The 18,543-nt window shown below is 37.2% G+C and overlaps 1 protein-coding gene across 1 annotated transcript in view; it reads left to right on the top strand.

Moving 5' to 3' along the window:
- The window catches only part of LOC136883595 (hexosaminidase D), a 113,924-nt gene that overhangs the window by 92,444 nt on the left and 2,937 nt on the right, over nucleotides 1–18,543 (top strand). Inside the window, exon 5 of the mRNA XM_067155982.2 lies at nucleotides 10,837–11,069. Coding sequence (XP_067012083.2) covers nucleotides 10,837–11,069 — 233 coding nt within the window. The remainder of the gene's footprint in view (nucleotides 1–10,836; nucleotides 11,070–18,543) is intronic.

Below are 18,543 nucleotides of genomic sequence, written 5' to 3'. Positions count from 1 at the left end.
CACTTGGAATGATCAAAAATACTTTCCTTCATCAATTCTAAAAATGAAACTGTTTAAGCTCTAAATTTATTTTTTACGCCCTCAACCTTTACAGAGCGCCTTTTAACAAAGTTCAATTCAACACAGAATTAACTGTGTTCTTATAGAACTTTATAATTATGGCTACTTACTATCAAGCATTTTTCCTCGCTCCTACAATGTACTTTAAGAAGAAAGCAGACTTATCTCATCACTAGCAACTTTAAAATTTATTTAAACTCCACTTGGAGTAATCGGTATCACTTTTCTTCATTATTATTCTAAAGATTAAGCTGTTTAAGCTCCAAGCTTATTTCTTACGTCCTCAACCAATACAGGTCACCTTTTACAAAGTTCAATTCAACGCACTAATAATTGTATGCTTATAAAACTACTAATATACAACTTGTTATCACATTTTTAGACAAGGACATTCATAAAAGAATATAACTTAGGTCTGTTTGTAAGGATTTGTAAGGGCTTTATTATAAGAATATTTTAACTACTGTCATCCCACTCGCAAATTTTTAACGCATGTACCTACATCATCATCACATTTATAATTTATAATTTTTCTTAAAAACTACAATTAAAAGCAATCAGGATCCTGATTTATTATCTTGCCCTAAATAAAGGGCAAAACATGTCCCTATAATTTACTTAATAAGTTTTAATTCTTAATTAAAATGACTCTTTGACTTGGTAACTTTAACTCTGACTTTGACTTTTAGTGGTATGTTACAAGTTATAAATTTCATTTTTGGGTCAGTATTGAGCAACTTATATTTTTCACTTAAAACATTTTTTTAACCCATGAGAGGTCGCTCACGGAGCTTTCGTCTGGGCTCTAAATAATTATGAATGTGTAATGTCATAGGATTGTGCTTACGGGCTGTCCCTTTCAATACCTTTTCCTCAAACTGTCGGCTAGTGATGAGGGGAGTTTCAGCCCAGCAAGTATCTCGTCGTTGGTGTGAGCATACTTTTCATGAACGCCTGGAGCATTCCTTCGTGTGCAACTCCGCGCATTTCTCAGCGAGGCGGAGTTATCTTCCGTGTGCGACCTCTTTTATAACTGAAATTATGCAAACATTTATGCTCAGTGTGTAAATATTTCAGTTGTGTAGTGCTTTCTGACATTCTGCATCAACATGGAAGAAGAAAATGAAAGAATTCGGAGGCTGTTGGACACTGTAGAGCGTGAGGAGCTGCAAGAATTGCTAAATGCAAATAAAAAAGGACCATTTTGAAGATAGTTCTTTGCTAAAGAGGCAGAAGAGACGCCAATTGATGATGATGCGGATGTGTTGGAAGATGGCTTCCATTCTGAAATTTATGTTCCTGAATTACAGGAACTAGGTAAACTAGATGAAGTAAATACAATGAACCAACCTGTATAGTACTGGAAGAGGTGGGACAACACGCTGGAACGTTCACAAACTGCCTAAAATTATTAGGACTTCTGCTCCCAATAAAATAAGAACTCATTTACCACAAGTGCGGAAAGAAGCCATTGAAGCATACTCTCCACTAGATGTGTGGAAACTTCCTCACTGACGATATTATGTGTGACATAACCAAATTTACAAACATATGGATGGAGGAAAAGTGAAAGTAATTACTCCCAGGAAAGAGATGCTGTGAACACAACGACTGCAGAATTTCAAGCCGTCTTTGGTCTTTTGTATATGTCAAGTATTCTGAAAGCTTCCCTCCTGAATTTGGAAGATCTTTGGGCATCAGTTGGCACTAGTGTGGATTTCTTTCAAAGTTGTATGGCTCTCAAACATTTCAAGTTCTTAATACGAGCTCTTAGATTTGACGATATAAGTAGCAGAGAGGAACGAAAATCACTTGATAAACTTGTGCCAATCTGAGAATTGTTCAAGAAATTTCTCGAAAACTGCCAATGAAATTATATAATTAGTTACGTCACACATTGTTAAAGTAGGCAATAATTGTGTTTTCTTGGTGTTTTAATTACGTCTATTTCTGTAAAATATAACAAGCTTTATAAAAATTATGTTACGGTTGGAATAAATTTTAACAATTCAAGATTTAATTTTTGAACAAAAGGTACAAAAAACTTAGTTCAACGCAGACATATGACGCCTATGAGAATGTATTTATGTTACTGTAATACTCCACCTGTAAGGAAATATCAATTGTGACACAAATATATCATAAGTGAAGCTCTGTTTGTTTTTCTCATGATCACGGAGAAAAACTCCGTGAGCAACCTCTGACGTTCGAACATTCTACACGCCCTCTCATGGGTTAAGAATAATCCACCTTTTCGATACAATATAGTTTTTATTTACATAAAAAACTTTACATTATTAATGTTTTCACAGGACATGTTTCGCCCACATTTTGGGCATCATAAGCCGTAGTTCCTATACTCAATGATCAAAATGTCCAGGATCCTGGGTATTTGTATCGTAATAAAATCCTTAAACTAACAATGCTACCTTGGGTGTTGTTTAAAAACCATGTTTTCGATAGATATATGATTTATGTAGATATCTGGCTGTTTTTTTATTATTCCAGCTGGTGAAATATGCAAAAACAATGATAATAAGTACAATTATTCTGTTAAAAGTAAGCATTAATTAAAACCAAATTGCTATGTTTTATATCTTATTAAAAGTCATTAGCTGGTTTGATTGTGCAGTCTTGACTATCCAAATGGCATATTATTCCATGGTTGATTGAATACGTAATCCTGAAGTAATAATTTTCGTACTCCACCGACCTCGATAGCTGCATTCGCTTAAGTGCGGCCAGTATCCAGTATTCGGGAGATAGTAGGTCTGAACCCCACTGTTGACAGCCCTGAAAATGGTTTTCCGTGGTTTCCGATTTTCACACCAGGCAGATGCTGGGGCTGCACCTTAATTAAGGCCACGGCCGCTTCCTTCCCACTCCTAGCCCGTTCCTGTCCCATCGTCGCCATAAGACCTATCTGTGTTGGTGCGACGTAAAGCAACTAGCAAAAAAATAAAAAATAAAATAAATTTTCATACTCCCATTGGAAATATTGTCAAACTTGGGTGTCACAGTGAATAATACTACAATTATTCTGATATAAAGTAAGTTTACACTGATGAACATTGAATAAAACCAAGTTGCTATGTTTATATCTTATTAAAAGACAAAGGCTGGTTTAATTATGCAGTCTTTAATGCCCCAGGAGGCGTATTATTCACAAGTTGATTGAATACATAATCTTGAATGTCACAATTTTTGTGCTCCCATTAGAAATGTTGTCGAATCTGACAACTTAACTTTAGTAAGCTTATTTGTGAAATATTGTCAAGTCTATTGGAATATTGCCTTGTTGCTGAAATTGTGGAATAACGTGCCGCTTATCACTATAGAGGTTCGAATGGGGGACTCTCAAAGTTATTAACGATAACATGTTGGAATCTTGTAGCTTCAGTTTGAAGATAGATGTTAGTTGATTGAGAGTCTGTAACGAGAAAAAATGTATGTCTTAGTAATGGAGTGTGTGTTAATTGAAGTGTAAATGGGGAGTTGAGCTGGTTCTTACTTACCCCCTCGTCTCTCTTGCGGCTGGCTTGTCTTGGTGACAATATCGGTTCGACTGGCTGTAGCTGACCCTGTGTGCCTTATATTGTATCTGTGTGTGGTGTGCAGAGGGGGATGGTTAGGGGAAGGCTGGGCGGACGATATATTGATTGTTCTCGGAGGAGCTTTTTCTGTGGGAGGAGCTTTTATGTGTGGCAGTTTGTTTAAGTTTTGAAAAGTACTTTCTTTAATTTTTAATATTTATAATAATTGTGGGATTTGATCGTATAGAGGGTTTTTGGTATCTGCTGTATTATTTAAATTGAGGTTTTTATTAAAATACTGGTCTCTAAAAATGTAGATGTTTTCGTATTCATTAATTTGCCCTTTCTTATATTCTTTAGAATTGTTTGATCTTGTTCTGTTGTCGTGTATGTGTGTCCAGTTTCTCTCATGTATGCTCATGGCTGAAAATTTGTTATGTTTATTTGCATTATTGTGTTCTAAATATCTTGTTGAGAAACTTCATCCTGTTTGTCCAATGTACAAGGTGAAACATTGAGAGCATATGAGTTTGTAAATTACGAAGCCTGAGTATTGGTCTTTATTGGAGTTGACACTGTTGTTGTTTAGGAACATAGTTTGGTTAGTGTTTTGTGTTTTGAACGCGATTTTGAAATAATGTTTTTCGAATGGGTTTGAAACTTTATATATATTGGGATTATTGTAAGTAAATGTGGCAAAAGTGGACTTTTTTTGTTTTTCTGGAATTAATTTTGACATTTGTCTGTTTTTGACTTTTCTTATTATTTGGTTGACCATATCTATATGTTCCTTCTTTGTTGAGGTCTTTAGGTGTGAGAGGTATTTTGAAAGCTCTGTATATTAAGCTATAGTACACTGCCTGTTTTTTGAGAGTTGGGGTGTAATAAGCTATTCTTAATTGTGTTTGGTGAAAAGGTTGGCTTCCTATAAATTTGATATTCAAATCTATCAGCCTTATATGTAATGGTGATGTCTAAAAAGTTTATGGACTTAATGTTTTTGTCTTCTTTAGTGAATTTTATATTTTGATCTAGTGTGTTAAGGTCGACATAGCGTAATCATAGGCTGAAACCTTGTAATTTTGTTTTTATTTTTGTGTGTTCTAAATGGTCCATGTAAATGATGCCTAAAACTGGATCTCCGATTGATAATCCTTTTTGACAGTATATTTTCTTATTGAAAGTGAAGAAATTATTGTCGAGTACGAAATTTAATCTGTTGTTAAATTTATCTATTTCCATTACGCTGAGATGACTGTGGTTTGTTAAATTGCCATTAATGGTTGTAACTGTTTCTTTGTTGGAATGTTTGAGTACATATTGGTAATATCGAACGAGTACATGGCGTGATTTGGTTGTACTTTAAATTTTTGTAACTTCTTACAAAAATCCATTTAATTTTTTAGTGGAGAATTATTATGAAATTTATAATGTTTAAAAAAAACTATGTATAAACTGTAATGGCTTATAATCATCATCATCATCATCATCATCATCATCATCATCATCATCATCATCAATGCCCCACTCCAGTCGCCCAGGTGTGGTTAACAAGCCTTCTCCACTCCTTTCTGTCCTTCCACTTTTCCTGCTCCATTACTTCCGCCACATCCAATCCAGCTTCTCTAATGTCCTTCCAGATCTGATCCATCCACCTTCTTCTCGGTCTTATAAGTCTCGGTATTATGTCTTATAAGTAGGACTATTTTTACTATTAATGATTGGTCTTATAGGAATTTCTGTTGTATGTATTTTTGGTAGTGCTATAGCTGTAGGTATGTTTGGGTTCATGTTATTAATTTTTATGATTCCTGTTCATTTAGTAAAACGGATGTATTTTTAAGCAAAGTCTTGAGGTTGCGTTGGACTCAGGCTATGGGATCTTTGTTTATTACTGAAAAAGATTTAGCTGTGAAAAAAAGGCTTTAGTCGTATTCATTTTTGTTCATTTTTACTGTGGTTCCTCCTTTGTCGGCCTTTGTGACGATGATGTCATTCTGTTTTATTTTATATTGTAAATTTGTATTTAGTTAGTCATTGGTATGTGTGTCCCATGAAGCAGTGAAATGGAATGCCTGAATTACAAAATAAATGGGAAACCACTGGTACACTGTCAATAGATGCACTGCACTCAAGTTATAATATTAAATGTTTAAATATAAATTGTTACTTTGTTTCTCCGTTAATGAGAGTACTGTTAATTTAACAGAATTAATTTTTAGCTGAAATACGGACTATATTGATTTTAATGACTATAGTATGGAACATGGAATATGGAAAAACTGTTCCCTGGTATGCTAAAGGACAAAATATAAATTTTAATGTTAATAGCACTGATTATGAAACCTGTTGACCATCCCAGTCATGAAAACATTCTTAGAAGACATCAGTGGATGCATCCATGAAGCAAAACCTAAAAAGATACCTATTTTAAGCATACAAGAAACCTAAAACAAAAGTTTATACCACCTAAAAATCTGGGCCCTAGTAATAAACATAAGTTGGCTGCGGGGCTAGGGGCGCGCAGCTGTGAGCTTGCATCTGGGAGATAATGGGTTCAAGCCCCATTGTCGGCAGCCCTGAAGATGGTTTTCTGTGGGTTCCCATTTTCACACCAGGTAAATGCTGGGGCTATACCTTAATTAAGGCCACGGCTGCTTCTGTCCTACTCCTGGCCCTTTCCTATCCCATCATCGCCGTAAGTTCTATATGTGTTGGTGTGACGTAAAGTAAATTGTAAAAAAAAATAATATTATTATTATTATTATTATTATTATTATTATTATTATTAATAATAATAATAATAATAATAATAAACGTGGACATGTCACGTTATGGAGCTGAACATGCTGTAGATGTATTCAGTTTTACTGTAGAATAGAATGTGGACTTTTAATAGATAATATCTAAGGAATAAGACAAGATGTAAAACAAAAAGTTCTCACTTATTAAAGAGAGTGTCTCAAAGATCATCAAATTATAAAACGTTGTTGTATCTTATGGTTAGCCCGGATTGCAATCCATCATCTTTCTTACGTTCCAGTTTAGTTCAGTGAGATTTCCTGAAGTTTTGGCTGTCACATCAGGTATGTTGCGATGTAGCAGGTGTTCCTTATCCATTTTGCTTCCGGGATCATGGCAAAGTGTGCATTTTTCGGATCTCAGGATGTTGATTCGTTTCAGATGAACTGCAAGACAGCCATGGCCAGTGTTAAGTCGGAAGAAGGCTACAGCTTCTCTTCTAGGTTTTATTTTATACTGATCCCATTTAGCATCAATATCCTTCCATAATTTGGTTTCTGCTGTTTGCTTTGCCATTTCTTCATGTATGTTTTTAATAGTATTTTTCAGATTCCTTTTTCCTGACATAAAATCAGTCTGACTGGCAGGTTGTTGTAGTGTGGTACCTTTCTCTGGCTACTCTGTCTGCCTCTTCATTACCTGTTATTCCAATATGAGAAGGAATCCACTGAAATGATATCTGTTTGTGGAGTCTTTGGAGGGTTTTTATCATACATAGAATTTCTTTCAGTTTTTTATTTTGAGACTTATTATTTGATGAGATGGCTTAGATGGCTGCTTTTGAATCTGTAAGGATAACAAATTTTTGGTAATCATTGTGTCTGCCTAATAACTGTTGTAGTGCATGGGAAATTGCTTTTATCTCTGCATCAAAATTTGTTTTGGCCTACTGGGAAGTGGAGTGAGGAGAGAGATGAATTAATTCCTGCCCCAGTTTTGTTTTCCTTGTTCTGTGAGCCATCTTTGATTATAGGAACCTGGAATGTTCGAACCCTCTTTGATTTTAAAGACAATAACAGACCTGAGAGAAGAACAGTGCATGTCACCCATGAGCTTGGACAAATGAACATTGATATTGCTGCCTTAAGTGAAACCAGACTGTCCAGGGAAGGTAAACTTACAGAGTCCAGCTCAGGCTACACAATCTTCTGGAAGGGAAAAGATGAGGGAGAACACCGCATTCATGGCGTGGAATTCGCTGTGAAGACCATATTGGTGAATGATTATCAGCTAACTCCAACCGCTGTCAGTGAAAGAATTATGACTCTCTGAATCCCGCTCTCTGGAGCCAAATCTATGACACTCATCTCCGCATATGCTCCCACCTTGGATGCTGATGTAGAAGCTAAAGACCAATTCTACAACCTGCTGAGCACTACCATCACCAAAGTACCTCTAAGAGACACACTCTTACTACTTGGCAATTTCAACGCCAGAGTTGATAAAGATCACCAATTATGGGGCAGTGTGATGGGAAAACATGGATTTGGCAACTGTAATGCCAATGGTCTACTGTTCCTTGGTTTATGTGCTGAACATGAACTCTTCATTACTAATACTGTACTCAGTTCCGTCTGCCTAATCGCTACAAGACCACTTGGATGCATCCTCGCTCAAGGCACTGACACATCCTTGACTATATCATCACCATGCAATAAAAAAAGATGTCCTTGTTACAAGGACCACAAGAAATGTCGATGACTGCTGGACGGATCATAAGATCCTTAATTGCCGGTTGAGAATCTCAATCTGTCGCAAACCAAAAAGATCCATCCACAACCTGTCCAGAAAGAAATTTGATACTTCTAAACTACAAACTGAATCCATTGCTACAGATTACAGAAATGCAATCTCAAACAAACTGGCTAGTCATCCAGTCAGCAGTGATAGTACAAATCAGGAATGGGCCATGCTTCAGAAGGTCATCACTTAGTCAGCTGAGGAAACAATTGGTTTTGTGAGGAAAAAAAAAAAAAAGACTGGACTGGTTTGATGAAAATAATGAAGAAATTAAATGTCTGATTAATGCCAAAAGGGAAGCCTATCTATCCTATCTTCAAGATCCGTCTTCCAATGTGAAGAAATCACATTTCTCAGAACTTAAAGGAAAATGTCAGGCACAATTTAGGGAAATCAAGAATAACTGATGGCAACAAAAAGCTGAAGAACTACAAAGACTATCTGATGCCCGTGACCTGCAAAACTTCTATGCTGGCATAAAGGAGGTATATGGTCCATTTCGATCTTCATCGGGGTCATTGAAGACTGCTGACAACTCCACCATTTTAACTGATAATGGAGAAATTTTAGAGCATTGGAAGAAACATTTCTCTGCACTTCTAAATCATGTCTCCAATGTTGCTGAGGACTTTCTTCATAATGTCTCTCAGCATCCCCAACAATTATGGATGGCAATTCCACCTACATACAGAGACTTTACCAAAGCACTCAGTCAGCTAAAACCAAGAAAGGCTCCTGGTCCTGATAACATCCCTCTGGAACTGATACAAAATGGAGGTATACCCTTGAAGACTATACTTTTCATACTCATCCTCTTGATTTGGGAAACTCGAAGTACCCGACGACTTGAAGAATGCTACCATCATCACTATCTTCAAGAAAGGTGATCATAGTGTATGTGGGAACTACCATGGTATACCGCTTTTGTCAATTGCAGGTAAAATTCTCGCAAGAATTCTATTAAACTGGCTCCGAGTTATCTCAGAGAGGATTTTGCCTGAGTCTCAATGTGGTTTCCAAACCTCCTGAGGCACAACAGATATGATCTTTTGTGCTAGACAGCTCCAGTAAAAATGCAGAGAGCAACAGCAGCCTCTGTATTTAGTTTTCTATGATCTGGAAAAAGCCTTTGATTCAGTACCAAGATCTGCTATGTGGAAAGTATTGAGACATTTTGGATGTCCTGAATGTTATGTGGAATTGGTTCAAGCTTTTCATGATGGCATGTCTGGACAGGTTCTTCATGGTAAGTCAGTATCAGATTCGTTCCCAATCACTCATGGATTGAAACAAGGCTGTGTGCTTGCTCTTACACTCTTTGCACTGTACATGGCTGCCGTGCTGCATGAACCATCTCCAAAGAACTTAGGCATGGAGATTAAATTTTGTTTTGATGGAGGCCTTTTCAATCTCACAAGACTTAACTCACAAAGACGTACTCTAGTTACCCGGATGACAGAACTGCAATACGCCGATGACACCGCGTTTCCTGCTCTAACACCTGCAGAACAACAACAGTCAGTCAACTGCTTTAAAACTGCATGTGATTGCTTTGGTCTTGCCATTAATGTGAAAAAAACAAAGGTACTTGCACAACCTGCCCCAGGATTAACTCTTCCTGTGTTCAGTATCTCCATCTTAGACACAACACTGGAACAGGTTGATCACTTTTCATATCTTGGAAGTGGTGTACCTGCGAACGAGATGTTGATAAAAGAATTGGGGCTGCTCGTGCAGCATTCGGACGGTTAACGCACAGAGTCTTCATGAATAACGACCTAAAACTGCATGCCAAACTCATGGTGTACCAAACTGTTGTCATTTCCACACTGCTGTATGGCTGTGAAACTTGGACACTATCGCCGTGATATCAAAAAACTTGAGCGCTTCCACCAACAGAAAATGAGATTCATCTTGAATATAAGTGGGAGGACCATGTGACCAACATGGCAGTTCTCGACAAAGCGCAGCTAAATAGCATTGAGGTAACAATCATCGCTCATCATCTGAGATGGTTAGGCCATGTTCACCGCATGGGTGATACGCCAAATTCTTTATGGTGAACTTTGCTCCAGCAGTAGACCTCATGGAGCCCCTCTGAAGCATTTTAAGGACCAGCTGAAGCACATCATGAAGACAACTGGTATAGATATACAGACATGGGAAGAATGTGCTGAGGACCATTTACTGTGGCGGAACACTACATCCACTGCTGTCAACTTGTTTGAAAGAGAACGCCGCAGACATCAAGAGGCCAAGCGACAAGCAAGAAAACTCCGTCAATTACAACCCACCCTCCTCCATCCATTCAGTGTGATTTGTGTGGGCGTATGTTTTATGCCAGGAGTGGTCTGTTTAGTCATCAGTAACACATCCATAAACTGAGTTGAACTGGTCAATGTATGCAGGAAGAAGTTATATATACTCGGATCGAGTTACAGCCGATGAGCCATCTGTATATATTTTTAGCCATTGATTAAACAGATATCTTTCTTCTATTGTACAGACGGCCAGCTGTTTTAGATCATATGGTGAATAGTCTTTCTTGCAGGCCTCTTCTAGCAACGTAAGATCTGCAGTCACTTGGTTGACTGGCATACAGAGTGGTTCAAGTTTTATTTGCTGATTGCTCTTATTAATATATTCTTTGGTGAGGCTCAAAGGAGTTTTGAAACTAATCAAATTATTTCCTCATTTTCAGATATGACACTGATACCCCATAAGGTACTTGATATATTGAAGTGCGACCCACCTCTTCCCATGAGTCCTGGCATGGGGCGATCTCGATGCAGTTTCCCAGGAGCAGGTGTTCTGGAGGCCGCAGAACGTTTGTACAGCTTGCAGCAGAACTTGGATCGGTATCTCTCCGATTCAACCGCAAAAGGATGGTTTACTCCCTACAACATCGACCACTCCTTCTCCAATCCATCTCATGTAATACGTTTATCTTTATTCTTTACTCTTGAATAGTCTTCATCAGGGGTTTCCAGTTGGTTTGGGGAGTTATTTTTGAACGTAGATGAAATAAATCTGTGCTCTTAAGGTCCATAGGTATGGTTCATAAATATATAAATAGAATCTCTCAAATATTTCAGTTTAAAATAAAACATATGATTGATTGCTTATGAATACAAAGAAAAAGAGATCACACACAAGGAAGTTGGTGAATAGTGTAATCCAAAAAAAAAAAAAAAAAACTATGTAAAAGGAGCATAGAGGTGTTGTCTTAAGATGGATTATTGTTGTTTTTTGATGCAGCTCTTCATGCCACCCTATGTTGCGCTAACATTTTCCTTTCTACACAACTACCACATTCTACATGTGCACTAATCTGCTTGTCATATTCATACCTCGGTCTACCCCTACCATTCTCAAAAACAAACTGATCAAGTCCTGGGTATCTTAAGATATGTCCTATCATTCTATCTCTTCTTCTCGTCAAATTTAGTCAAATCGATCTCCTCTCAACAATTCGATTCAGTACCTCTTAATTTGTGATTCGATCTGTCCATCTCACTTTCAACATTCTTCTGTAACACTACATTTCAAAAGCTTCTATTCTCTTTCTTTCCGAGTTAGTTATAATCTGAGTTGTTTCACTTCCATAAAATGCCATGGTCTAAACGAAAGTCTTCCTAAACAACTTTCTAATTCCTATATCAACATTTGCAATGAGCAGAATTTTTTTTTTTTTTTTTTTTTTTTTTAAGAAAGCTCTTCCTTCCTTGTGCTAGTTTGCGTTTTATGTCCTCCTCAATTCTGCCATCATTAGTTATTCCGGTACCAAAGTAACAACATTCATCTACTTCCTTTAAGACTTCATTTCCTAATCTAATATTTCCTGCATCACCTGACTTCGTTTGACTGCACTCCTTTACTTTTGTTTTGGACTTATTTATTTTCATCTTGTACTCCTTACCCAAGACTCTGTCCTTACCATTCAGCAGTTTCTCCAGATTTTCTGCAATGTCAGATAAAATACAATATCATCGGCAAATCGCAGGATTTTGATTTTCTCTCCTTGGATTGTGATTCCCTTTCCAAATTCCTCTTTGATTTCTTTTACTGCCTGTTCTGTATAAACATTGATGGATAGATATGGATCCCTTTAGAGTGTGTATTCCCCAGCTGACGATTGTTTTGTTTACAAGTAGTAAACTACATGTTGGTTCCGTATTGACGTACAAACTCATAAAATTATTTTTATTTTATTATAAAGCCCACCTGACACACAAAGGGCTTCCAGGTCGGAGAGGATGAAAAAGTTCTGGGAGAAGAAGAAGAAGAAATTAACTCAAATGTATTGATTTCAGTGCTCCAATGTGGGCATAAAATATGTAAATAAATAAATAAAGCCCACCTAGTCAAAACTAATATATGTTCAAGAGAGGCCTCGAAAGGTCTCATAAGCCTTGAAATTAAAACACTATTAAAAAAAAGTTGCACATCCAGAAATAACACATTCATGTGAAACCATTTTCAAAACAGGCTACTCAAGATTGAAAAATGAATAATCAGAATGTGCATAAACAAAAACTACCAAGAAAATAGACACTGGAGACTAGCTTCTAATGAAACAGTCTACAAGGAAATGGAACTGGTAATGAGCACATCATCGTCATCATCGTCATCATTATCATTTCCCCTTATTCAGCTCCTGCTGGATCGGGGTATTTATGGCACTTCTCCATCTTCCTTTCTCTTTCCACCATTCCTCTTCCACGATCTTATCCTAGTCTAAATTTTGTCTTCTTATGCCGTTCTTCACTGATTTAATCCACCTTGTTTTAGGTCTTCCTCTTGCTCTCATGCCCTTGCACTTTGCCTCCAGCCTCTGTCTTGGAATTCTATTCTCCTCTATCCTCTTTACATGTCCAAACCACCTTAGTTTATTCTTTTCAATTTTCTTATTTAGCTTTCGAATCCCAATTTCCTTCCTAACATCTTCATTTCTCACTCTGTCTTTCCTATCATACTTCTTAGGAATTTCATCTCAAGTCCAAGTCTCTGCTGCATGAGTCAGTATGGGTACATAGTACATTTTGTACATTATTTCTTTACTTTTCCTTTGTACTTCTTTGCTTCAAACAAGTTTACTTACACTTTGGTAGAATGCATTACTCTGCTCTACCCTCCTGCTAATCTCCATGTTCACCCTAGCATTTTGCATATATTCACTTGCTAGGTATCTAAAGCTGTCCACAATTTCCAGACTCTGGCTTCCAATTTTCACACTGCCCTTTCCTTGCTTTTCTCCTCTCGACATCACCATAGTCTTGCTTTTATCTGTACTGATTTCCATGCCATACTTCTCAATTTTTTCGTTCAGTACATCTAGTTGTTGTTGCACTTCTTTGCTGTTCTTTTTCCAGATCACATCATCATCTGCAAATAGCATTATCTTCATCTCTTAATCTCCATAGGCTTCCTTCGTTTCCTTTACAATTTTGTCCACGTCTGTAATAAACAAAAGAGGTGACAGCACACTCCCCTGCCTTAGTCCAGTCTTATTCCTAAACCATTCTGTCTTTCCAACTGGGGTCAGTACCCTGCTAATGTAGTTGTTATACATTGCTTGCACCATTTCTAACATTTCTCTTCCAAGTCTCTTTTTTAACCATGGTTTCCCAAACCTTCTCTCTAGGTACGCTATCATATGCCTTTTCTATATCAATGACGGTCATGACCACATCCTTTCCATATTCTCAATTCTTTTCCATCAGCTGTCTCATGCTAAAGATTGGGTCCACTGTAGATCTTCCACTCCTGAAGCCATATTGTTCCTCTTGTAACTCTCCTGCAATCTTTCTTCTTTCTAATGCCCTTTCCTGTATTTTAACTACCTGCGATATAAGTGTGATTCGTCTATAGTTATCACAAACTTTTTTGTCCCCTTTCTTAAACACTGGTATTATCATCCCTTTTTCCAGTCTTTTGGTACACATTTGTGTTTCCACATACACGTTAGTAGTTGGTACAACCATTGCATACCAACAGGTGCAGCAGACTTTAGCATTTCCACGCTGAATTCATCCATCCCTGTTGCTTTTCCCATCTTCATCTTTTCTACCGCTAACTCCACCTCCAGCATTGTTATATCATCCTATGTTGTTGAGTTCTCACACTGCATTGCTTCTATCTCCCCTCTACAGTTGTTCATATTCAACAGCTTATCAAAATACTCCTTCCATATTCCCTTTATCTCTTCTGAGTGTGTTAACAATTCCCCCATCTTCCTTTTTCACTAGCTTTGTGGTAACTCTTTCTGTCCTCTTACTTCTTATAAGTCCATACAGCATCCTTTTACTGACACATCCACTTCCATTTTTTGTGTAAATTCTTTCCAACTCTTATTCTTTTCTTCTCCTACCACCTTCTTACATCTCAATTTGCTATTGAGATACTTCCTTTTGCTTTCTTCTGTTCGATCTGGATTCCATTCTCGCCAGGCAGTCTTCTTTTCTTTCACCACTTTCCTCACTTCCTCATTCCACCACGGTGTTCTCCTTTTCTTTCACTCTTGTAGATATCTGTCACAGGTACTCTCTTCTGCTGTAACAAATGCCATTTTTAATTTGGCCCACTCCTCTTCTACATTTTCCACTTCAGTAACTGGGATTTGTTGCTTCAATCTCTCCTGAAAAACTTCCTATACATTTTAGTCTTTCAATATCCATACTTTTATTTTGTTTTCTCTTATCTCTTTTTGTTTTTCCATTTTGCCACCACAACTCTATGGTGTTCATCAAATGCTTCTCCTGGTAAAGCTGTCACATCCATCAACTTCCTGTGATTTGTCCTTGCCACCATAAAGTAGTCAATTACTGATTTTGTTCTTCTGTCAGCCCACCCACATCTCATCATTTTCCTGCTGTTTTTCTTTCAAAACCATGTATTCCCCACTATAAGTCCATTCCTTTCACAGAAGTCCACTAGTTCCTCTCCTTCATGATTCTTTTTTCCATATTCATATGGTCCATTGACTTCTTCCTTTCCTTGTCTCTTGTTTCCGACCTGTGCATTCAGATCTTCCATAATAACCACTTCCACACCTGAACTTTCTCTTTCTACTTTCTCCAAGAAAGCCCCCAATAAATTTAATCATTGATATAGTTTGTTTTGGGTATTTCAGTCATTTATATATGTTACTCAAGCATGAGGTAATGAGTTTAGTTAAATGACATTTGTCAGCACTTTTTGGGGCAATGTTTACAAATAGTTTATAGTCATATTAAAAAATTAACATGCAAATTTTAAATTTCTTAAAAATGTTTGTCAGTACAGCTGTTGAAAGATTTTAATGTGAGTTGAGAAAGTATCCACTGAATCAGCAGTGTTTAAACATGTTTCTAACTACAGTAAAGCACTTCATGACATCATGGAATAGCAGTAAATCAAGATGTTGGAAAGAAATGTAAATAATTGAACTTTTGTTCCAGTCTGAGCTAAAGTGCAATTATCATAGGCATGAAGAAATTGCAAAAGATGATATTAATCAAATTGAACTACCGTAAACTGGGGTGAATAGGGACAAATCTGGGAAAATTAAATTGAATTAAGCAGCTCGCTTGTGTTTTGGTCTATGGTGATGGTATCAGTGCACTTGAGATGGATAATCTGTTGTTTACAATATGTTTTGGCGTCAATATCGTAATATTATATTTCTTGTGTTCTTAGAATTTCCATACTGTGTAAAATGTTGTCTGATATCAGCTTGTGGCTAGGATGTGTTTTGATGAGTACAGTAGAACCTCGATAATTCGAAATCGGTTAATTCAAAATCCCGCCTAATTCGAAGAAGCTCTCGTTCCCGGAAATATGAGATACAGTTTTGCATGTTATTTCAATTGTTTAATTCGAAATACGGATAATTCGTAATTCGAAGTACAATGTCGGCCCCATTACCGAAATTCAGACTTTTAATTCGAAACTGCCTTTACATTTTAAAACAATAGTACCGTATGTTACAGAGTAATTTCAACTCGAAATTTATCTGCTCCGCGTCATAATAGAACGCGCGTTCCGGAACGTGGAGGGGTAGCTTTCCGCACTTACACTCACTTCGGTGGGTCTACAGTGCGCTTCATGATTGCTAAGTTGAATGAAATCGGAACTCTTGTGTGTTCAACCTTTTAAGGAACGCCATAATATCACGCAACATGCAGTGTGCGGGAAAACAGAATCCGCTAACACTGGCGATGCCGACAGTTGACGAAAAAACGTGGCAAATATAATAAATTCGTAGCCACCGAACAATACCGGTACGGACATTGCCAGTGAAACTGCATTGCTTTACGGTATGTTAATGCGAGCCCAAACGGTCTTATTGTTTTAAAGGAGAAATTGCCAGCCGGGAAATCGTACAGTGTGAGGGATGGGGGTCATAGTAATGCGTTGCAATGCACATGGAAGCGAGATACTTTATTCCCTCGTCATAGGAAACTTCGATAAGCCACAATATTTTAAGAGCGCCGGGCACTTTCCATGCCAGTACAAAGCATCTATAATAAAAATGCAAACAGTAAAGAAATCCAAAAAATAATGCATTTGCACAGGGGAACCGGCATAATTTATCCTCGTCTTTGAATTGTGCGATTTTTTTCTTTCGTTGCGTGAGGTTATGTTTGTCAGTGATTTATTCAAGTGCATTATTTGAACATTGTAAATGCACCTTGTTGGATACATTTTGGAAATAGTTTTTTCCATGGCATTTGAAAGGTTTAAACTGTGAATCGAGGTGATTGCATGTATTAATGGTTCTTAGAATACTTCGTGGCGCGGCAAGTGTTTACATTTCTGAAGTACGAGAGAAGTGCCATGGCGGGAAATCGTACAAGGATAGAGTCATAGGAAAGTTCGATTTTAAGGGCATCGGGTACTTTCTGTGTAAATAAAAGGCATCTAAAATGCATACAGTATAGTAATCCAATTAATAAAGCACTTGCACATGGGAGCGAGCATAGATTTCTCGTCTTTGAATCGTGCTTTTTTTTTTTTTCTTTTTTCTTTCGTTGCGTGAGGTTATGTTTACCAGTGAGATATCCGAGTGTATTATTTGAATACTGTAAATGGACTTTCCTGGATACATTTTGGAAATAGTTCTTTTTTCATGGCATTTGAAAGGTATAAACTCTGAATCAAGGTTAAATGCATGCAGTAACAGGCCTTAGAATATTTTGTAACACGGCAAGCGTTGGTACTTCTGAATTGCGAATTGGTGGTTAATTCGAAATCATGTAATTCGAAGTCCAATTTTTGAGTCCCAACGACTTCGAATTAACGAGGTTTTACTGTATTAGTATTTTCACATAATGGATGTTAATGAACCTTTATTTTGAAATCAACTGTTTATTTTTTTGTTGGAGGCATAATTTTTCCATTAAATTGGGGTGAATAGGGACAAGATGAAAAATGTACAAAATAAACATGTTCATCTGAAAAATTGATACCTATTATCAATTATAAGTCAAACAAACTAGAGTTGTACCGTAAGTTTTATTTGACACCGTGGCTTTCTGCTAACCTAACCTCAATTTTGGTCTCATTTAATTTCAGCGTTTCTTCAATGATGCCTAGGAAATACATCAGGGGCCCTCGATCAAAAGTGCATCGTCCTCTTGATGAGGAGAAGGTGATACAGGCTGTCCAAGCAGTTGTTCGTGGTATGTCTATAAGACAGGCTGAGAAAAACTTTGAAATTTCAAGGTCAGCCCTTCATCATGATTTGAAGCAGTCGAGAGGCACCCCAGTAGCTGCGAACATCAGTCTGGCAGAATTCTTGAAGGAAATGCGATATGGAAAAGATTAAATGGAGCAGATAAGGGGCCAAAAAAAGAGGCCGAACGTCCCAGCTGGACACATTGTGACTCTAGGTGATTTTGAGGAAGCTCAGTATGAAGTACACTCGAGTGATGAAGAAAGACAGCATCCCAACACCAACTTAATACATTTTGAAGTGGAGAAAGCAAGTGAAGGTGAGAAGGCAAGTGAAGGAATAAACGATCTCAAGGAAGGAGACTGGGTCAAGGTCCAATTTTCTTATGATAAAGGTGTGAAGATATTCATTGGAATGGTTCTACAAGAACTTTGAAAAGGACAAATACATTGCAACTTATCTTCGCCAATCAACCAAATGTTCAGATGTCTTTGTGTTCCATGATGTTCGTGATGAATGCGAGTTCTCAAAAGCTGATGTACTTGCTGTTTTAAAGCCACCAACTGTGCGAAGAGGACATTACACATTCAAGCCAAACCCACTTTTAAAGTGACTGTTTTCTTTGGGAAATCATTTTTTTTTTTTAAATTTTAGGTCAGCCATACTTTTAGAGTTTGTAATTTGTGTCTTTGTGCCATTAAAATGATAGTGAAAGTTTTAAAATAAATATGTTGTGCTTTTACTTTTGTAAGA

Source organism: Anabrus simplex, chromosome 1, assembly GCF_040414725.1.
Source record: "Anabrus simplex isolate iqAnaSimp1 chromosome 1, ASM4041472v1, whole genome shotgun sequence".
NCBI lineage: Eukaryota > Metazoa > Arthropoda > Insecta > Orthoptera > Tettigoniidae > Anabrus > Anabrus simplex.
Note: the sequence above shows the minus strand (reverse complement) of the source record. Positions and strands in the feature narration are given on the sequence as shown.